This window comes from Cornus florida, unplaced genomic scaffold, assembly GCF_030987335.1.
Source record: "Cornus florida cultivar Cherokee Brave unplaced genomic scaffold, ASM3098733v1 CherokeeBrave_3.0.0_Hap2_Chr07, whole genome shotgun sequence".
Classification (NCBI taxonomy): Eukaryota; Viridiplantae; Streptophyta; class Magnoliopsida; order Cornales; family Cornaceae; genus Cornus; species Cornus florida.
In genome coordinates this window covers 6325516-6348763 of record NW_026775577.1, presented here as the reverse complement: position 1 = coordinate 6348763, position 23248 = coordinate 6325516, and the positions used below count along the sequence as shown (strand labels likewise).

General features: G+C 33.6%; 5 protein-coding genes across 5 annotated transcripts; 1 reads left to right on the top strand and 4 right to left on the bottom strand.

Annotated features, from left to right (window-relative positions):
- Positions 1-1615: 1615 nt before the first annotated feature.
- LOC132316175 (F-box protein At5g62510-like) lies at positions 1616-2991 on the bottom strand. Its single transcript, XM_059814688.1, has one exon. It carries the CDS (start codon positions 2989-2991, stop codon positions 1840-1842), a length of 1152 nt encoding a protein of 383 aa, XP_059670671.1. The 3' UTR covers positions 1616-1839.
- A 2212-nt stretch (positions 2992-5203) lies between these two features.
- On the bottom strand, positions 5204-6346 carry LOC132316173 (F-box protein At5g62510-like). Its single transcript, XM_059814687.1, has one exon. It carries the CDS (start codon positions 6344-6346, stop codon positions 5204-5206), a length of 1143 nt encoding a protein of 380 aa, XP_059670670.1.
- Positions 6347-9891: 3545 nt separating this feature from the next.
- Positions 9892-10920, bottom strand: LOC132316172 (F-box protein At5g62510-like). Its single transcript, XM_059814686.1, has one exon. The coding sequence runs from the start codon at positions 10918-10920 to the stop codon at positions 9892-9894; it is 1029 nt and encodes a 342-aa protein (XP_059670669.1).
- A 4678-nt stretch (positions 10921-15598) lies between these two features.
- Positions 15599-16531, bottom strand: LOC132316171 (F-box only protein 8-like). Its single transcript, XM_059814685.1, has one exon. The coding sequence runs from the start codon at positions 16529-16531 to the stop codon at positions 15599-15601; it is 933 nt and encodes a 310-aa protein (XP_059670668.1).
- Positions 16532-20674: 4143 nt separating this feature from the next.
- Positions 20675-21796, top strand: LOC132316170 (F-box/kelch-repeat protein At3g23880-like). The gene has a single exon (XM_059814684.1). The coding sequence runs from the start codon at positions 20675-20677 to the stop codon at positions 21794-21796; it is 1122 nt and encodes a 373-aa protein (XP_059670667.1).
- Positions 21797-23248: the final 1452 nt, after the last annotated feature.

Genomic DNA, 23248 nt, shown 5'->3' with positions numbered 1-23248 from the left:
TAAAATTATCTCTTAAAATTTTTATTTCTCTCTTTGTTACTCTTTAAATTCGTTAAATTTCCCTATAAAAAATTCAAAATTCCCTTTTTAAATCAAAGTCCAATTTTTATTTTTATTTTTATTTTTCCTTTCAAAGTTCACTCCTTGATTGATATATTATTTTGAGTAATTTTCTTTCTTCCTCTTGATTTGAATAATCTATATTTATTGTCATATTTATTGATTTTTTAAATTTATTTTATACTATGCCCTAAGTCACAGAGCAAGAGCGAGGGCGTTCCATTAATGATATATGTAAGAAATAAGTTAACTTTTTTCACTAATAGATACATGATTTATTTGTAATATTCTCAGAAGTTTTTTAGTACTATATTTTCAAACATATAAAATTTAAGTAATTAATGTATATATTGAGTAATAGTATAAGTAATAAATGCATATATGGTAACATAGGTGTTCCATATCATTGAGACTCTAACAAATTTAACTATATAACATATGAAAATCGCGAATTAAGAAAACAAATTCACGAATTGCAAAAATTGAATTTGCGAATTTTGTGAAGTGCAATTTGCGTGCGAAATTTGAAAGTGAGACCTCTTTAGACGAATTGTGTGACTTAGATTGTGCCCCCTTGAATTTAATTTTTGACTCCGCCCCTCAATCGGGCTATTGGGAATTTGGGATATAATACCAAAACAATGCTAATTTGTTAAAATTTGGCCGAAAGTATTACATAACGGTAATTTTGGAGTATTAAATATTTTTTTTTTACATTTTTAGAGGGATTTAAATAATGAAGGGTTGCTGATCGGGTTCATGCCTACGCATTATTTATCTGATCAAATGACTTTTGGAATCCAAGTTCATCTGTTCCTACTTTTCCCCATAAAGTAAAGAGTGGAAACTTCGTTTGGATTGTACTTTATTTTTATTTTTACCGTACTTTCACACTTACTAAAGATGGTTCTTTGTTTCCTACCTTTATCCTATAAACAAAATGACTATTTTGGTGATACAAGCAGGACCAAAAAAAAAAAAAAAAAAATGTTGATACAAACCAAAACCAATTTGTAGCTTAGGGGGCTTAAATCCTTGATCTTGTACGGTAAAAGGCAAAGAAATGTGTAGGACTAAACAACAATCTTGGTATTAAATGTTTAGTTGGCATGAGAGAATTGAAGTGAAAATTATTATTTTCTTGATACAAAAGAAGGCACGTTTGTATATAGTTTTACTGGTCATATTGACTCATATTTCTGCATCCCTGGTAAGGTAATAATTTGATATACCCTTAAAGGGTACTCTTGGATTTCACAGTAAAAAAAACCTTTGACATAGAGATATAGAAAGAGAGAGCTACTGCTATAAGGAAAATTTGGATGTCAAATTGAGATTATATAAGTTGCAATAGATTTCAACAGACGCGAAGTCTCAAACACCAACCAATCAACGGTTTTTTTTTTAAAAATAAAAATAAAAATAAAAATTTATTTAGAGTTCACATTTGCAATTGCAAGATATTTTTGTTAAATTGGTTCTTTTAGAATTGGTTAAAAAGAAGAAACTAAAATACAACTTATTGGATTTTTGAAAACGTTTCATGATCCATGTATCATTCTTGGTATTCCCTTTAATAACTTGTGCAATCAAGATGGTTCTTTCACGAATTGGAGGGTTATCCGATTAGGGTTTTTAGGCCATTTTGGAGATTTGGTAATATGATAAAATACTATCCATCAGCTTGCATTTACATATTGTTGTTAGTGAGAGAAACTTAAAAAAAAAAAAAAAAAAAAAAAAAAAAAAACTATCAACTCCTAAAAGGTAGAATCAAAATTACCAGCAATATGGGACATCTTGAATTCGAGTGAGATCGAACGCATTGTTACCTTCTTCATGCTCGTTTCCTCTCTTAATTGAAACTAAGTTCTCCTTGTAGATAGCACTCTTAAGACCGTAGTATCCACGAATTTGATCGAAAACCTTAATTTCTTGGGTATTATAATTGTATAAAACCAAATCCGAGGTTTTATTTTGTAGGAAGATCACCTCTCCATTTTTCCATAAACCGAGGGGTCTATCCCAAACATCAAGAAGAGGTCCAATCGTTAATTCTTTGGACCAAAATCCCTTCTCTTTCATCACCCATATGTCAAAGAATTTCTCACCAGCATCCCAATGCTCCAAATGAATCAAACTGACAGAATTATTGTGCAAGAATATATCTCCACAATAATAAATGGTAATTGGAGGCCCTGCTATATCTCCAAAAACCTCTTTATCCATGTCAAACGTAAAGATCGTTATACGGTCACTGAAATAGGTCATCCAATGATAAAATCCATCCATACATGTGTTGGATAAACCATAACGCTCCTCGCTAGTTATGGGCAAATCAACCTCAAAAGTTCTCCAAGAATCAGCATATAGGTTATATACTGCAACAAGCCAATTAAGGTCAAGCTCATCGTTATGCTCCCCATATGCCCAAACCCGCACAACCTTGTAGTTGTTGGTGGTGGGATCCAATCCAAATCCTGAAAAACTTCTTTGGAGGTCAGTGAAAAATGGAATGTCGGGTTCTGGTATAGGAACGAACCTAATTTCTCTAATAGCAGGGTTCCACAGAACTATGTGATTCCAAACGCAAAGACCAATTATGCCATTTAAGATACCAAGGAAACCTGGGTCGGTGGGCATTTGAAGGTCACCAAGATTGTAATAATCGTCCCTTGAGTTGGCAAGCGTTCCATTCGGGAACAAGGCAAAAGTATATTTTTCGGTGCTTTGATCGTAATGTTGAACAAAGAGCTGACCAGTGTTGCTATGATGGTGGAAGTGCCTGGAAATGAAACTTGAGTTTCTAATCAGAGTGGACCAATATTTGCAAACACACTTCAATCGCATAAGTGATTTCCCGGACAGCCTCGAGAGAATCTCAATTATCACATCTCCTGTTATATAACCATTGTTGTTTTTACTCGCCATTGCTTAAAAATCCTTTTTCGCTCATCATTTTGACAAATGATAATTGATGAAAGAGGAGATACAAAGACTTACCATACGATCTGGAATGAATATAGACACATCCCCGAGAACAAGAGGCTTGAAATAAAATAGAAAAGTAAAGTAAAAAAAGATATATCAAGAATTGTTGAGCTTTACTTAGGCCTAAAAAAAAGGATTGTCCTTGTATTCGTTTTGAAGGCAACGTGAGGGATTTATGGTCTCGATAAATCAGTGGTTTGTAGCTTCGTTCAGAATTATGTGCATATGACTTTACACGCAAACAATAATTTTTGCCAAAATTGAGAAATTGTTGACTATGTTTCGAATTTGTGACCATATTTCTTTCATCAGTTCTACACGCCGAAAGATATGGTTCAACTAAAAAATATATATATAGTTGAACAAGCCCAAGCATGACTTTTAGTGGCAAGGTCACTTGACCTTGATGCCTCATGAAGTATAAGTTATGTGGTTCAATTTTCATTGGGTGTAAACAATTTTCTTCGAGCTACGTCTCCGCGGTTATATTCTGCGACTTACTCGACCCGGAGTGAGGAGATACTCTTCCTAAAAATAAAAATAAAAAAATATTATTATAATTAAAAATTTCAAATTGCTAAGAAGAATGTAATAATAGGATCCACGATGTAAAATCTGTTACAATTTTCCAATTTATACTAGTAGTGGAATATTAAAGATGATCCAATTTGGCATTATATCTAAAAACCACAAAAAAACAATTCAATCACTCATAAAAACTAAATAGTCGTAGATTTATCTCACATTCCTACATAGACCTCCTTTCAAGTGATGGGCCGTTAAATGGATTTACATACCTATCTAATTTACTGAAATGTCCTAAAGTTGTCATGATAAATGACTTAACTACCCATATGCTTTTATATATATATATAGTTTGATACTGCTGCTCCAGGTGTGACCAAAACCATAGAACCAAAATGGTGCTCCAACTAATGCAACCAAAACCAGCTGGAGCTCCTAGCAAACAAGAACCAACCAAACTTCATCCTCAATGAACTTCGGTGAAAGCTTGTCGATCACATGAAAACCAGATAGGAAGCTTCATCATCGTTCTCCATCACAAAGACCAACCAGCAATGACTGAATGCAAGGTTTGATTTTCAGCAAACTGTTGACGAGATACAGCAAACAGACCGGCGAAGAACTCCAGCGAGTTACAGAGGCCCAATAACTCCGCTGAGAATTGTTTCTGCAGGCTACGTGGATAGGTCTATCGAGCTATATTCAAACTCAACTGTCCCGGAGTTCTTTGGTCCACTGAGCCTCAGTTCAACCCAATGATATGGAATTTTTTGTTAGAATATATTGTAGAATATATTATTACCATGTTTAGATTTACCATAAAGGGTTTAGGATTACTTAATCTCCACACATATCTTCTCTTATATAACCCCTATATATTCTTATATTTTACACATCAATATAATATTATTCTCTTTATTTCTAATATGGTATCAGAGTTATCAATTCCTTATTTATTATTATTTTAATTTGTCGGTGGTGTTTCAATAAATTGTCAAGAACACACAATCTACCTAGCATCTGAAACAGGTCCTCTACAAGTCCTATCGCCATTCTGATCATATGAGACCGCTATTCTGATCATATGAGACGATAGTGCAGAGTTTCACCGTCCTGACACCACCAAAAAAGGACGAAAACAAGTCTGCACGCACTGGCACGTGCTTTATTTTTAATATTTTAAGATTCATAGTTGCCCCGGGGGTATGTTTTAGTTCCGGTGGCACGGTCGGTGCAACTCTGTTATAGTTTAGGAGATATTTATCCTATTTTATATCATAAGGGTCTTAATCATTTCATTGTTCAATTATTATTTAATAAAAGATTTATTCTTATTTGCACAAATTAAAAAATATAGAAGATTAAGATAAAGTAATTGCAAATTTTTGTAAATGACGGGGATTTTATGCACTTCCTATAACTAGGAGAACGAGAAAAATATGATAAAAATACTATCCGTCATTTTGCACTGACAATTTCTTCTCTTTCTTTACTACTCATTGTTGCTAGAAACAGGGAACACTAATTTCTGTTTTTTTTAAAAAAAGGAACACAGAGGAATCGTTTACCAACAACAGTACTCACTTCCTCCTTTATGGTATCAACTCCTCAAAAACTAGAATCAAAATTACCAAAAATATGGGACCTCTTGAATTTGAGTCAGATCGAACACATTGTTCTGTTCTTCATGTTCGTTTGCTCTCTTAATTGAAACTAAGTTCTCCTTGTAGATAGAAATCATAGGAAAACCGTAGCAGTATCCACGAAGTTGAAAGACCTTAATTTCTTGGGTATTACAATTGTATAAAACCAAATCTGAGGTTTTAGTTCGTAGGAATATCTCACCATTCTTCCAAAAACCAAGGGCTCTATCAAAATCTAGAAAAGGTCCAATAGTTAATTCTTTCGTCCAAAACCCCTCATCTTTCATCACCCATATATCAAAGAATGTCTCATCCCCAAAATCCGAATGAATCAAAGTGAGAGAATTATTGTGCAAGAATATATCCCCACAATAATAGATGGGAACCGGAGGGCCTGGTATATCTCCAAAAATCTCTTTATCCATGTCAAACGTAAAGATCGTTATAACGTCATTGTAATAGGTCATCCAATAATAAAATCCATTCATACATGTGTTGGTTAAAGAATAACGCTCCTCACTAGTTATGGGCAAATCAACCTCGAAAAATCTCCAAGAATCAGCACGTAGGTTATATACTGCAGCAAGCCAATCAATTTGCAGCTCATCCATATGCTCCCCATATGCCCAAATCCGTACAACCTTGTAGTTGTTGGTGATGGGATCAAATCCAAATCCTGAAAAATTTCTTTGGTGGTAAGTGAAAATTGGAAGATCGGGCTCTGGAATAGGAACGAACCTAAATTCTCTAATTGCGGGGTTCCACAGAATGATGTGATTCCAAACGCAAAGACCGATTATGCCATTTAAGATACCAAGGAAACCCGGGTTGGTGGGCATTTGAAGATCACCAAGATTGTAATATTCATTCCATGAGTTAGCAAGCGTTTTATCTGTAAACAAGGCAAAAGCATGTTTTTCGGTGCTATGATCGTAATGTTCAACAAAGAGCTGACCAATGTTGCTATGATGGTGGAAGTGCCAGGAAACGAAACTAGAGCTTTTAATCAGGGTGGACCAATATTTACAAACACACTTCAATCGCATAAGTGATTTTCCCGGCAGCCTCAAGAGAATCTCAATTATCAAATCTTCTTTCATATAATCATTACTGTTTTTACTCGCCATTGCTTAGAAATCCTTTTTTTGCTAATCATTTTGACAAATGATAGATGATGAAAGAGGAGAGAGAAAGGCTCACCATACGATCTGGAATGTATACAACACATCCCTAAGAACAAGAGGTTTCAAGTAAAATACAATACTAAAAAAAGATGAAGGAAGAATTGTAGGTCTTTACTTAAACCTAAAAAAAAGGATTGTCCTCGTATTCGTTTTGAAGGCAACATGAGGGATTTATGGTGTTGATAAACCAGTGGTTTGTAGCTTCGTTCAGGATTATGTGCATATGACTTTACAAGCAAACAATATTTTTAGCAAAAAATGAGAAATTGCTAGACTATGTTTCGAATTTGTGACCAAAAGATATGGTTCAACTAAAAAAATATATTTCCTGGCCCATAAAAAGTTTTAAGTTTGGAATATGACACTTTTTATGAGACAGAGGGAGTATATATTTATGGTCGAACATGCCCAAGCAGGGTTCTATAGCCCATGCATGCATTCAGGACCCAAATGCTTTAGATGAAATGGAAGCTAAATTGACAACTATATTATAATAATTGGAAATTTCAAATTGTTGAGAAGAATGAAATATGATCGATGATCTAAAATCTTTTACAATTTACCTATTTATACTAGTAATCGAATCTTAAAAGGGGTACAATTTGGCATTTTATATAGTAACCACGAATATATATATATATATATATATATATATATATATATATATATTATATATAATGCATTTAACTAAAACAAAGTAACTATAAAAATAAAAAAATAAAAAATCTAAGCCCCATCCAAGCACTAATAAAAATCTTGAAAGATTTGATATTCTCTTCGGCATTAAAAAAAACAAAAAAACAAAAAAACAAAATGGATACAAATATGGAACATTGCAATGGAACTGTAGTACTTGGAAAGATCACCCATAGTAACTCAGAATATTCTTGATAGAAGGGTAAATAATACGGACATTACCTATAATTTGTCATAATTACAAAAACTTCTCTTATGGTTTAAGAAATTACACGAACCTTCCCTAATAGTGAAACATTCCTATATACAACTTCTCTCCTAGTGACGGACAATTAAATAGATTAACTAACTTGTCTAATTTACTGAAATGCCCTCAAGTTGCTATGGTAAATGATTGAACTATCCATACGTTTTTTAGAGAGATGTATATATGTATATATATATAAATAGTTTGATATTGCTCCAGTTGTGACCAAAATGATAGAATCAAAATGGTGCTTCAACTACTGCGACCAAAACCAGTTGAAGCTCCGAGTAAACAAGAACCAACCAAACTTAATCCTCCATGAACTCCGATGAAAGCTTGTCATTCACATGAAGACCAAACATGAAGCTTCATTATCGTTTTTCATCACAAAAACCTACCAGCGATGACTGAAACCAAGGTTTGACTATTATCAAACTATTGATGAGCTACATTAAACAACCACCAAAGAACTCCAGCTTTTATAGGGCCAACAGCTATAGCGAGAAAAGTTCCGGCAAGCTACGTAAACAGGTGTCGCAAGCTACATTCAAACCCAACTGTTTCGTAGTCCTGCAGGCAAGGGTGTCATTGTATTTTACCTTTTTTTATTTTTAGTAATATATTCTTATAATTTGTTCATTTTCAGTAATATACTGAGGAAATATTACCTTTGCTCCCTTGAAATTACTAAAAAAAATGCATTATTACTCCCATACCTTACATCCCGGCTCCATCCCTGAATGGATGCCATAGTCGTCCGAATCCTTGGTGCCCCATAGTCGCCAATGAGGATGACAGTGGATAAGTGGATGTTTTGTTTTTGATTTTATAGCATGGGTAATGGGTTAATGGTGGTGGAGGTGTGGTGGTGAGCCGCGGCAAATTGGTTGCTCTCAGTGCAACTGTTCATTTCAGTTAAGTGGCTATGTACGATAGAGAAGGTGGAGGGGTAGGATTTTGAAATTACTTATATAGCCATATTTTTAATGATGTGGTAGGTTCTGGCGTAGATATTTTTTATCTAGAAAATATGGGGAGAAAGGCTAACATCCCCATGTAGGTGGGGATCAGATGTCAGCTTTTATACCTCATAAGGTTCCGGTGTATATATTTTACTTAGGTAATATTTGCACTTCACTTTACTATGTTTGCACTCCAATCTTAAAAAAATGGCAATTCTAACCATAACTTTAAAAGTAAATGATGATTATTTTTTAAATGACACAATTGCCCCTTTAAATTTTCTCTCTTTGTTTCTAATCTTTAATATTTTAGGTCTCTTTTGACAAGAAAAAAAAAAAAAAAAATACCTGAATACTTTTTTTTACAGGACCAAAAGAAAAAGAAGTATTCAAAATAATATTTATTTCTATTAAATAAATTGCCTCTTTTGAAAAGATAAAAAAATGATTATTTGTGTTGAATAAATTATCTCTTTTGACGGAACCATAAATAATGACAAAAAAAAATGTTACCTATTTTAACGGAAAAAAAATACCTCAAAAAAATTAACTTTGTTGAATAAATTATCTATTTTGATTGGAGAAAAATAAGTCACTATTGAATAAATTATTTTTTTGACCGCCAAATTAAGATTATCTCTAATGAATAAATTATCTTCTTTGAGAGAACGTTGAAAAAAAAGAAAAGAAAAAAGTATAGCACAGGGAAAAAAATAGTAACAAAGGTAAAAAGAAAATGAAAAGTTTTTTAAAGGGTAATTTTGACATTATAAAATAAGGGATGATGTATTAATGGGTGTAATTAGAACCTTCATGTCATTTCCTTGAGTAATGATACTCATACCAAACACTTGCAGTGAATTGTCTAACCGAATAATTTTTAATTAACTATTTATACCAAATACAATTAAGTGGAGGGCTCCACTTCTTTATTTACTGCATAATTGATCAATTAAAAGAGTAGGTCTAGCAATTTACTGCAACTATTCGGTGCAAGAATCATTTTCCTTAATAGAAATAGACAAGTGGAGTGCAATCGAGAAATCGTGGAGTGTGAATATGGACAGCCAATGGTCCTTTAGTGATTTTGTTATTCAATTTTCACTAAACAAAAATTTTGTCCTTATTTGCACAAATTTAAAAATGTAAGTTGTATGAACAACAAGGGCAACAAGGGGTAATTACACATTTTGTATACAACAGAGTTTGTTTTTATAGAGAGTTTGTTTTTGCACTTCTCTGTAGGAGAAGGATAAAATATGATAAAATACTAACCATGCATTTATAATTTACTGCTCTTCTTTACTACTCATTGTTGCTAGCATGGAAACCCATGCAGTGGATGAAATAGTGATAGAAAGAGGGAACAATAATTTCTATAAAAAATAAAGAACACAGAGCAACCTTTTACTAACAACAGTACTCACTTCCTCCTTTATGCTATCAACTCCTCTTTGAAAAGTAGAACCAAAATTACCAAAAATATGGGACATCTTGAATTTGAGTCAGATCGAACACATTGTCCCCTTCTTCATTTTCGTTTCCTCTCTTAATTGAAACTAAGCTCTCCTTGTAGATAGAAGTCATAGGACAACCGTAGTGGTATCCACGAATTTGAAAACCTTAATTTCTTGGGTATTACAATTGTATAAAACCAAATCTGAGGTTTTAGTTCCTAGGAATATCTCACCATTCTTCCAAAAACCAAGGGGTCTATCAACATCTAGAAGAGGTCCAATAGTTAATTGTTTCGTCCAAAACCCCTCCTCTTTCATCACCCATATGTCAAAGAATCTCTCATCCCCATAATCCCAATGGATCAAAGTGATAGAATTATTGTACAAGAATATATCCCCACAATAATAGACGGGAACTGGAGGACCCGGTATATCTCCAAAAATCTCTTTATGCATGTCAAACGTAAAGATCGTAATATCGTTACCGTAATACGTCATCCAATAATAAAATCCATTCATATATGTGTTAGATAAATAACTCTCCTCACTCGTTATGGGAAAATCAACCGCAAAAGCTCTCCAAGAATCAGCATAAAGGTTATATACTCCAACAAGCCAATTAAGTTGCCGCTCATCGTTATGGTCCCCATGTTCCCAAATCCGTACAACCTTGTAGTTGTTGGTGATGGGATCCAATCCAAATCCTGCAAAATTTCTTTGGACGGAAGTAAAAATTGGAATGTCGGGTTCTGGTATAGGAACGAACCTAAATTCCCTAATAGCAGGGTTCCACAGAACTATGTGATTCCAAACGCAAAGACCGATTATGCCATGTAAGATACCAAGAAACCCTGGGTCAGTGGGCATTTGAAGATCACCAAGATTGTAATATTCAACCCATGATTTAGCAAGCGTTTTATCTGGAAACAAGGCAAAAGCATATTTTTCGGTGCTATGATCGTAATGTTGAACAAAGAGCTGACCAATGTTGCTATGATGGTGGACGTGCCAGGAAATGAAACTAGAGCTTCTAATCAGGGTGGACCAATATTTGGAAACACACTTCAATCGCATAAGTGATTTCCCCGGCAGCCTTAAGAGAATCTCAATTATCACATCTTCTGTTATATAATCATTGTTGTTGTTGCTCGCCATTGCTTAAAAATAACTTTTTCTCATCATTTTGACAAATGATAACTGATAGAAAGAGGAGATAGAAAGGCTTACCATACCATCTGGAATGTATACAGACACATCCCTAAGAACAAGAGGCTTCAAATTAAATAGAAAAGTACAAAAAAGATGAATTGAGAATTGCAGGGTTTTACTCAGATCTAGATTAAAAGATTGTCCTCGTATTCGTTTTGAAGGCAACGTGAGGCATTTATGGTGTCAACAAACCAGTGGTTTGTAGCTTCATTCAGAATTACGCGCATATGAGTTTACAGGCAAACAATATTTTTAGCCAAAAATGAGAAATTGTGAGACTATATTTCTAATTTGTGACCGTATTTCATTGAACAGTTCTGCTGACCGAAACATATGGTTCAGCATGCCCACGCTGGCCTTTATGGCCCATGCATATTCACGCTGCACCCAAATGCGTTTGATTAAATGGAATCCTCAAATGAGAACTGTATTAGTGTAATGGCAAATTACAAATTGCTGAGAATAATGGAATAGGAGTTCTTCTTCATTTTTTTTTTTTTTTTTTTCAATAAAATGGAATATGTAAAATTCTTATACTAGTAATGGAATCTTAAAAGAGGGTCCGCAAAAGCAACCAGGCCTGGATTCCGATGAAGGTCCAATGAAGATTTTGGTCGACGAATCCAGATTCTGGCGAAGAATTGATGATGTTACCAATGAGACTCGTGAGATTTCCGACATCAAATCCAAATTTTGGTGAGGTACCAATGAGGCTTCGGTGAAGGTAGAAACCTTCTACCCCTGATTCGGGTGACAATTTCTACCAACTTTTAGGTAACAAAACTATGAAATTCTTAAAATTCCATGTTGGTAAAGTTTCCAACATATGCATTCGATATATACATATATATTGATATAATTGTTTAGACTATAATTTCTTAAATTATATTTTATTGGACGAATAATTAGACAGAGATGAATACATGTGTTCATCGAGTCTGCCACTCTCTGAACATACAAATTGTTGAATCTGACTTAGTTGAATCTTGAAAATCGTGCTACCATTTTGATATTTCGATTGCACTTAGAAAATGCTTCAACTATATTCAAAAAGCGATTATGTAACTTTAAACCTAAATTTAAAATTATGTTCTGTAATGATCTTGATTTTTCTTATTTTTCAATTTCTGGGATTTTTCAATTTTTTTTGGATTATTTTAATCCTCATCTCGTTTTACGTGCCGGGCACCATGGGGTGTGCCAGATGGGATCCAAGTGTTAGTTTGGGCATTTTCTCGAGTTCAAAACTCTTGAAAATGTAATAGTTGTCATTTTAATTTTTTTTCGTTTTTCAGGCTGGGAGATTCCAGGTGGGACTCGCTACTGAAGTTGTTGAGCACATGGATTATTTTTTGGGACCATTGTATTTCATGCATTATTATTTGATGCATAATTTATATAGTTATGTGTTTAATTATGTGGTTGTTAATTGTTTAATGTATATGTATATAAAGATAATGACAAAGAGATATTTTCTTGTCCTTGGGACCCACATTTGTTTTAATCATTATAATGACTTTATAGTCATTTCGCTAGTCTTTTTTCTTTACCATTTTCTTGCGTCATTTTCTATTATTCTCTATGGCTTTTTCTTTTTCTCCACCACTTCTAAGCTTGATTCACACCATTTTACTTGGACTTCAACTTTGCAACTGAAGGCAAAGTTGACGAGCTCGGCGAGGGTTTCGTTTTGATCGGAGCTAATCTCCCCTTGGCCACTCTTAGATTTTCGAGTTTTGGTTATACTTTGGGACTTCATTTCTTGAGGCAGGGGTGTTCTAATCCATATATTCTTTGATTTTAGTGAATTTTCCTTTTTAATGTGATTATAAGCATGCTTAATTTGATTATTTTGCCTATATCTTTGAGGGTTTTGTGTTTAATTGGGCTCTATGTGACTATGTGGCTGAAAATATATATTTATTGGAATAATGTGATGAAGCATGCTAAACTGGAAATTATTGTTGCATTGTATTAGTATAAATTACTGAAATTTCAATTTTTTTTTTAAAAAAAGAAATATATTTACTATGTTGGATGTGTTGGATTTGTTATATGAAAGTATGATGTAATTTATTTCTAGAAATTCTATAAAGGAAAATTATATTGTTGCAATTGATCTCAAATTATGAAAATTGTATAATGTCATGATTGCATATGGCATGAGGCATTCATGCATTTCATTGGGAAGGAAAAAGGAGAAAAGTTATTTTTAAAAGCCATGAAAATTATTTTGGAAAATTTTTTTGAAAAGTGGTTTGCGAAAACCCGGGCGCTCAGGAACTGCCTAGTAATCCGTAGTGTTAATGTGATCTATAGAGAATTAGGGAGAGACCCTAGCGTGGTTTAACTACCTAGGCCCGAAACGATGCTTTGGAGATGCCATGTGGTCGGGGATAGCTAGGCAATCCTTCTCTCATGGCGCCATAGAGCTGCTATGGGTCGAATTGCATTAATGGTTTGGAATGGTGAAATGAAAATGTTTCAGAAATGGGGAACGCGCGACATTGACATGTCATTGCATTATATTGGTATGCATTGTATTCATATAGTTGGATGACCTGCATTGTTGTTGTCATTATTGTGGTTATCGTGTTTTTTCCTATGATATGATCCCGTATATCTTTATTCTATACTTTGTGTGGATTCACGGGGTCATTAAGAGGTGTGTCTTAGACACCTCCTACTGAGCGGTTGTGTTCACCCTATTATATTATTATATTTTTCAGGTCTTGGAAAGAAAGTAGCGAATGATGTTCCACCACAGTCTTAGATGGATTTTAGATGATCATCTTGTTACCTTTTTGTACTTAAGTTTCATTTTTGTATAACCTTAGCAGAGCATGTACAACTTTGTATATTTTGTGGCCTATAATTGTAATTATAAACCTTGACAGTATTTTAATGTAATATATTCTGAGAATGGTCAATCATATAAGTAGTAACGATGTTGATACCTTTGGATTAGTTGGGATAATGATGGATTATCTTGAGGAGTTTATTGATGATGTTGATTATGGAAAGTTGTATGTTGTTTGCCTTGAATTCGGTACAGGTTATGCATTGACCTAGGAAAGGACGGTAATGCCCTTAGATGATCTCGGGTTTGGGTAAAGAACTAGTTAGCGATTCGGACCCTCGGGTTCGAGTCGCTACATGTTTAATTAATTAATTTATTATTTTTGAAAATTATAATTTAACACATATTTGTATTTATTTTATAATCTCTATAGAACAATACTTATATCCTTATTAGTGATGATTTATACCATACTAACCGCTGATGTAGACCAATAATAAATGAACATATTCTATTTTAATTACCAAATCATAGATGGTAATAAAATCACCATCTCTGATTTGGTAAGTGTGTATCTAGCCTACCATATTGAATTTGATAATTAAAGATGACATGTTCATTTATTATTGGTTCATATTAATAGTGAGGATGGTGTAGATCCTCATTAGTGAGGACCTATGTATTGTTTAATTGGATATATTGTTATTTTCGTGATCCGGTTCCAATATCCACAACGAATAAATCTAGTACAAAAGCGAAAAGGAACAATCACATTTCCTCAACCAATGAGTACAAACACAATTCAAGAGAATGATAAAATATGATAGAATGCTATCTATTAGTTTGCATTTACATTTTAGAGTTTTTGTACAATTTTTTGTTTTCACTTTTTAAACATAAAAAACTGTACTCAAAGTTACAAACCAAATAAACCCTTAATTTCTAAAAAAAAAAACCAAACAACACCACAAAGTGCCTCCTCAAACCATTTTGTGTTACCACAACACTCTCCAATTAAAGAATTCTGAATTGTTGTTTTCAAATCACCTCTTCATGACCTTCAAAGAATTCAGAATGAATAAATCGAGGAATACATAAAAGGTCATTTTTTGTTTTTTTACTCTACAACAAATAAATCTAGTTCAAAATTGAAAAGGAACAGTCACATTTCCTCAACAGATGAGAGCATAAACACAATTTAAGAGAATGATAAATTATGATAGAATACTAGCTATCAGTTTGCATTTACATTTTACTTCTTTTCTATAGTGCTCATTGTTGGTAGTAGTATGGAAACCCAAGAAGAGGATAAAATAGTGATAGAAATAGTTCTCAGAAATTCAGAAAATAGAGAACAGTTTTAAGAGAACTATAAAAGTCTGTTATTTGAAAATATGCATTTTTAGAACTTCAAAAAACAATTTTTAGAAAATTGAACCAAGCATAATTTTTTGGACAGTTTTCTATTTTTAGTTTTTCGAGAATAGAAAATTGTTTTCATAGTTACAAACCAAGCAAGACTTAATTTCTAAAAAAAAAACAAAACACAAAGGGCCCGTTTACTAACTGTCATTTCCTCCTTTATACTATCAACTCCTAAAACGTAGAATCAAAATTACCAATCAGATGAACAAAAATCTTGAATTTGAGCCAAGTCGAACGCATTGTTCCCTTCTTTATGTTCGTTTTCTTTCTTAATTGAAACTAAGCTCTCCTTGTAGATAGCAGTCCTAAACCCACCGTCGTTTCCACGAATTTGAAAAAACTTCTTCATTTCTTGGGTATCACTATCATATAAAACCAGCTCTGAGGTGTCAGTAGTTTCTAGGAATACATCACCATTCTTCCAAAACCTAGAAGAGGTCCAATGGTTAATTCTTTGGTCCAAAATCCCTTCTCTTTCATCACCCATATGCCATAGAATCTCTCATTTGCATCTTCGATATCCCAATGAATCAAAGTGATAGAATTATTGTGCAAGACTATATCCCCATAATAATAGTTGTTGGGAAGTGGAGGTCCTGGTATATCCCCCAAAATCTCTTTATCCATGTCAAACGTAATGATCAATACAAGGTCATCATTAGTGGTGGTCATCCAATAATAAATTCCATTCATATATGTGTTAGTTAAAGAATTATGCTCCTCACAAGTCACCGGAAAATCAACCTCAAAAATTCTCCAAGAATTAGCATATAGGTTATATACTTCAACAAGCCAATGAAGTTGTAATTCACAGTTATGCTCCCCATATCCCAAAATCCGTACAACCTTGTAGTTGTTGGTGATGGGATCATATCCAAATCCTGAAAGACGTCGTTGGATGGAAGAAAAAGGTGGAATGTTGGGATTTGGTATAGGAACCACCCTAAATTCTCTAATAGCAGGGTTCCACAGAACTATGCGATACCAATCCCAAAGACCAATAATGCCATGTAAGATGCCAAGAAAACCTGGTTCAGTGGGCATTTGAAGATCACCAAGATTGTGATATTCAACCCATGGGTTCGCCAGCGTTACATCTGGGAACAAGGCAAAAGTATATTTTTTGGTGCTATAATCGTAATGTTGAACAAAGAGATGACCATTGTTGCTATGGTGGTGGAAATGCCTGGAAATGAAACTAGAGTTTCTAATCAGAGTGGACCAATATTTGCAAACACACCTCAATCGCATAAGTGATTTCCCTGGCAGCCTCGAGAGAATCTCAATTATCACATCTTCTATCATATGATCATTGTTATTTTTATCCGCCATTGCTTTAATTTTTTTTTTTTTTGATAAAATTGCTTTAAAGAACCCTACTCAAATCACGTAATTTAGTCCAAAAATTTCAAATTTTTTTTCTTCTATAAAGATACCAAATCAAGAAAAATTAGCTGATTATTTTGCTCATCATTTTGACAAATAAGCTCCACTGATGAAAGAGGATATAGAAAGGCTTACCATACAGTCTGGAATGTATTTAGACACATCCCTCAGAACAATATGCATCGCATCAAATAAAATAGAAACGAAAAAAAAAAAAAAATAAAATAAAAAAGATGAATCAAGAATTGTGGGGCTCTACTTAGACCTAAAAAAAAGGATTGTCCTCGTATTAGTTTTGAAGGCAACAAGAGGGATTTATGGTGTTGATTAACGAGCAAACAATATTTTTAGCCAAAAATGAGAAATTGTAGACTATGTTTCCAATTTGTGACCGTATTTCTTTGAACAGTTCTATACACCAGAAGATATAGTTGAGCAAGCCCACGCACCCATTCATATTTGCGCGGGACCCAAATGCATTTGATTAAATATGGAAGCTAAATTGAGAATTATATTATTTTAATTGAAAATTACAAATTGCTGAGAAAAATGGAATAGGGTCGATGATGTAAAATCTTTTACAATTTACCTATTTATGCTAGTAATGGAACCTTAAACAAAGGTCCCATTTGGCATTATATATAAAACCAAAAGAAAAATAAAATTAAGAACCTAATAATTATAACAATATAAATATAATTTTTTTTAAAAATCTAGGCCCATTCAACCACTAATAAAGATATTGAAAAACTTGATCTTCTCTTTTATATGACATTAAAAACAACAAAAATATTAATGACACAAATAAGTTGTTAGGATTGTGCGCACAGAGTTGGCAAATAGAAAACATAAAACCACACACACAAACAACACGAGTTTTACGTGGTTTGGTAAATCACCTACGTCCATACGGGCGAAAAAATGACTATTTTACTTCAATACTCTGGTTACACAATGTTTTTCTCCTTACGAACTCAACTCATTTTTTCTCCCTATAATTATTTGTTTCTATCTATCTAACCTAATCTCTCATGCCCATATCTTTTTATAGAGTCTTCAAACCAATCCTCGTTGGACAAGAATTCCACCAATTTCCTACAAGGAGTTACCATATCAATGTTGCTCCAAAACTTTCCAAAGCCCAGCAACAATTAGTCTTCCCATGTTCATGCTTCTTCTTTCTTTATCCGTAGGTCCCTGTACACATTAATGAACCAAGAAGCCTGTTGCTTCCCGTCTTTCTTATTCTAGGCAAACTCTCACCTATTCCGCTTCCTTCAAATCAATCCCTCGTTGGACAAAAATTTCACCAACTGCCTACAAGGCGTTACCATATCAATGTTGTTCCAAAACTTCCAAATTGGAATAGAAAACTCATTTACATACATATATCAGATGTGATGGACCGGTCCATAATTGTTGGACAGGTACAAATAAGGCAGCTCCTAGCACATCAACTTTAGTTTCTCAATTCTGCAATTTTCAGTCGTCCAAATAAGCTGGACCGGTCTAACTTTTCTACTAGCCTTCAACAATTCTCATGTTTAGTTTCCCAAGGGTGTTAGATCCAAATACTCTAGAATGATCATTCCATGTAAATTTGAGTCACATATCCAACAATCGCAACCTTGGCTTGAATTCAGTCTTCACACGCTACCCCAAAGCTCTACCTTGATCAAAAATTCCTCCACGCACCTTGAATCTAGCATCTTTTTCGTTGTTATTGTTCTTTGCCGTTCCACCACACTCATCTATTCATAGAAAATTCCAGACAACTAATTTGGCTTTATTCTTTCTATTAATTAAATCAGGCTTCCTCTTTCCTTTTAGAATCCACTTCTAACCTAGTGATTTATTAATAGGAGAAAGATCCACCAATTCTCATGTGTGATTTTGTAGGATGGATTCAATCTCACTATTAATGTTCTCCTTCAAGAGTGGAGCTTCTAGAGTTGACATAGCTTGCTTAAAACTTTGAGACTTGTCTTCCAATAAGTGAGTTAGAAAATCAATACCATATGGCTTAGATGATTTTGGTCTCTTACTACATCTAGGTTCATCCTCATTTTCTTTTCTATAGAATCTTGTTTTATAATCTTTTGAACATTACTTGTATAAATATCATAATCTCTTTTAAGAGAGTTATTCTCGTGTATTTTACTTTAATTCCGTTATTCCATCTAAGTTTGCTAGTATATCTTATTGTACATAAAGTTGGTAAAGATGCTTGAGAAATTTGGCAATTTACGCATGAAAACATTTACAAGAAGTGTAAAATTTAGATGCTTGTCACTAGGCCAGGTTTGAGAAGTTCTAATGGAACATTTTCTCACCTTTATTTTAAACTTCTTCAGATATTTTGAGTCTTCCTCACCTAGGAAAGAAAGTCAGTGATAGGACAATCTGTAAGAAAATTTTGAAATCTTTACTAGAAAGAATTAATATAGAAGAAAATAGGGGTGTGGAAATAATAAAGGTTGAAGAGCTTGTAGGTTCAATATATATTTTTTGAACTGAAATATTATGATAATCCCCATAAATCAATGAATTTGACCTTAAAATCTATGAAGTTTGAATTTGATCATGATTGTGAATTTGATGAAGAGTTAGCTCTTCTAACAAGAGAGTTAAGAAAATTGCTAAAAAATCAAAAGGCAAATAGTTTCAAGAAAGGAAATGAATCTAAATCTTGAAACATGGAAAAGGGTATCATCTAGAGGAAAGGATATGAAAGATAAAACAAAACGACGTGGAAGAGTTTAAGGAAACTGAGATTACATGCTGGACATGTGGTGGTAAAGTCCATGCATCTACTCGGTGTCGGAATCCTAAAAATAGCTTTGTTGCTAAAAAGTATTTGAAAAATAAAAATAAGACTAAAACAATGAATACTACAACTCTAATGATGATGACCCTCATTCCAATAATAATTCATCTAGAGTTAGTTTGGTTAGCGTCAACTAGGTAGAAAGGAAAAGAAACGGAAATTTTTTAAATTATTTGGTAGTTTGGTTAGCGTGAAAAGGAAAATTTTCAAGAAAGTAATATTCTCGCAACTGGTTGATTTTCCTTAAAATGTTTCTTCTATAAAACACGCGAAAATTTCATTTTCACGTGAAAGTTGTATCATTATGTGTTAGTTTCCAATTATACCCTCTGTAGTTATTTCTCTTCCTTCTTTTTAGATTCATAAAAGGAGTGACTCTTTTTGATAAATTAGGACTCCTACTTATATTACAACTTTCTAACTTTTTAAAATTAGGACTCCTAATTAAGTTACAATTTTCTGACTTTTTAAATTAGGATTCTATATATATATATGCACGCACATATATTTTTATACATAAAACAATTATTTATATTTTTTATTATCCATGTTGTATGATGTATTTTACTTAGTATTGAATTCATGAGGGTAATTTTGGTATATAAATCATTTTCTTTTCACTTTCTTTCTAACTAAACTAATGAAATAATATTTTCCCACAAATTTTTTACAAAAAAATCATGCTAACCAAATGCATAATAGAAACATAATTTTCTTTTCTTTTACTTCACTTTCTTTTCCTTCCACTTTCCATTATCAATTTTCGGTTAACCAAACGAACCCCTAGTGGTAATGATGATTTACTTGATTTTGCTACTATTTTGAATGACGATAATGCTAAGAATTCTTCTCTGTCTCATGCAAAGGATTTTGAAAAAACAAGAAAGCAATTTATCAAAAAGCTTTAATAGTGACGTTGGATATGAAACTTCTGAGTCAGCTATATTTTTTAACATGATCTCAGTCAGCTATGACTAAGTAAAAACATGCTGTTACTAAATTTAGATAATATTAATCTAATGGAGTATTGTTTCATGCCGAAAATATAATTGCCTATAACCTATAACTGGTTTTGCGCATGTTCGTGAATGAAACAAAATGTCTTCCTCTGTAAGGCAACTCTTTTTCTTGTGTTTGCTTTTTCTTTTTAATAAAAAGAAATAGATAATAGAAAATTTGATTCTAGGTTTTCGTTTACAAATTATTTTTCTTAATGTGTCAGAAAAGAAAGATGGATCTGGACTAGAATGAAGAGAGAGGCAATGACCGGCAACAATGGTGATAATGGTATGTGGAATGATGTGATGACAGAGATCCTTTCGAGGTTGCCTGTGAAATCACTTTTAAGATTCAGGTGTGTTTGCAATTATTGGTATACTCTCATAAAAACGTCTAGCTTTATCACCAAACAGCACCACAAAAACAACACCCGTCTACTTGTTCATCATTACGATTCCAAAATTTCCAGACATGCATTTGGCATATTCCCTGATGAAAATCTTGGTAGTACGCCCCCTGTATATTACAATCTTGATGAACACAGGATAGAAATTGATCCGGATTCTGTTATCGGTCCCATTAATGGTATATATTGTTTGTATGATAGAAATGAGCATAGCATGTGTTTGTGGAATCCTGCTATAAGAGAATTCAGGACCATCTCTTTACCTCGTCCAAACCTTCCATCCTATATTTCTGACCCTACCAATAATTTTGGATTTGGGTTGGATCCGATGACTAACAATTACAAGATTATTTGGATACGACAATATTGGGATGATAACTTAGACGGCCCATATGATGTCCAAACTGTTTCAGTTTATAACTTATTTACGAATTCATGGCGACTCTTTGAAATTCCAATGGATCAATCGCGTTCCGTAAAAAATTCTTTAGGTAATAGCACCTACCTGAATGGAGTTTATTATTGGCTTGTAGAAGATTACTACAATCATTATTGCATCCTTTCATTTGACCTGACTAATGAAAATTTTCACGAATTACCAACTCCGTCACAGATTCCCAAATCGAAATGTGGGGAACTTAACTTATACTGTAACTGTATTGCTATCATCCTTTTTCATCCAAATGATATTGAGAATAATATTGAAATATGGGTGATGAAGGAGGAGGGATTTTGGACCAAACAATTGACAATGGGACCCATTCTAGATGTCCTAGTGCCGATGGGTTTTTGGGATGATGACGGCCAGCTTCTTATAACAACCATGAGTGGACACATGGTTTTGTACAATATTCACACCCTAGAAAGTAGGGACCTTGGACATTATGGACTAAAAAGTGCCATTCAAGTTTATAGGTTCAAAGAAAGTCTATTTTCACTCAAAGAAGGGGATAATTCTTTCAGCATGGTTCAAGCTTAAAACCTGTATATACTTGCATTATTCACTCACCTCTCATTTGGAGTGGGAAAGGAGTATCACAATTTCTATCCATCAGCCATGTGTTTTCAGGAGCACGAATGAGTCAAGAAGAAGAATAGGAAGCAAATGCTTAGCTAGTGGATACTGAATAATTTTCTCTTGTTATGTTGTTGTCTTCCTTTGTTGTACTATAATATATTATATTTTTGTTGTATAAACCTTGTACTCTTCGGTTAAGGTAGGGCTTGACACAATGATAAAGTTGTTCTATTGTAATTTGGTCGCGAGTTTGAAATAAAAAACAGCCTCGTCATTAGTGATGGACCCAGAAATTTTGTGAGGGGGGCCGCTTTTTAATTTGTGGGTACAAAATTATATGATGGGTTCATTTTTGTAATTTTAATAGGGTTGTTTTCATAAATTTTAAAAATTTTAAAGTATAAAATGAAAAAAAAAAAAAAAATCAGTGGGGAAAATTATAATTCTAGTGGGGGTATCTTCATAAATTATCAAAATTTGATGTATAAAATGCTAAAAAAAAAAGAATCTAGTGGGGGCGAATTGTAATTTTAGGGGGGGCATTTTCATAAAATTTTAAAAAATTAGGGTATAAAATGAAAATATTAAAAATCCCTGCCCCCCTGGTCACCTGCTGGGTCAGTGCCTGCTCGTCATAAAAAATGAAAAAAGAGTTTTACACTCTGATACGTTTTATTTTATTTTATTTTGACAAATTACACTGACACCCTCTCAATTATAGCCCAAATTATTTTTTGGGCTCAATTTTTCTGACGATTCACGTAGAAAACTCGATTTTGAGGGGGGTTTCTTCTTTGTGTTTTTCCAGAAAATGTCATCTAGGCCCTCAAATTCCATTTTTTCCGGTTCCTGAATTTAGCAAGCTCAAGCACTTGACATTGCAACTTGTAGCAGATTATTTTTCAAAACTTCTCGTTTGGACTACCTTGATAAATGCATCACCAATTTTTCACTTGATTCACGTAGAAAACTCGATTTTGAGGGGGGTTTCTTCTTTGTGTTTTTCCAGAAAATGTCATCTAGGCCCTCAAATTTCCATTTTTTCCGGCACCAGTACCTTTACCCGCTTCATAGATTCCACGGATTCAAGAACAGACATATCCGGCTTTACCAGCATCGCCATAGCCTCAGGGACAGACATCGCAGCAGTCGCATTATGGCAGGATGTTGAACCCAGGTCTATTTTTAAAAACATTTCCCGATTAGTTTGATCGATCGAACTGAGATTTTAGACCTTCTTCCATACTCGGTTTATGTTAAATTGGGCCTAGGTGAATTAAAACCGACGTCGATAGTTTTGCAACTTGCTGACCGATCTATCAAGAAGCCTAGGGGCTGCTGGGTCATGCCATATGGTGGCTTTTCCAATACAACTTTCTTTGGCCCGTAGGGCTATTCTCTTCAAAATTTTCA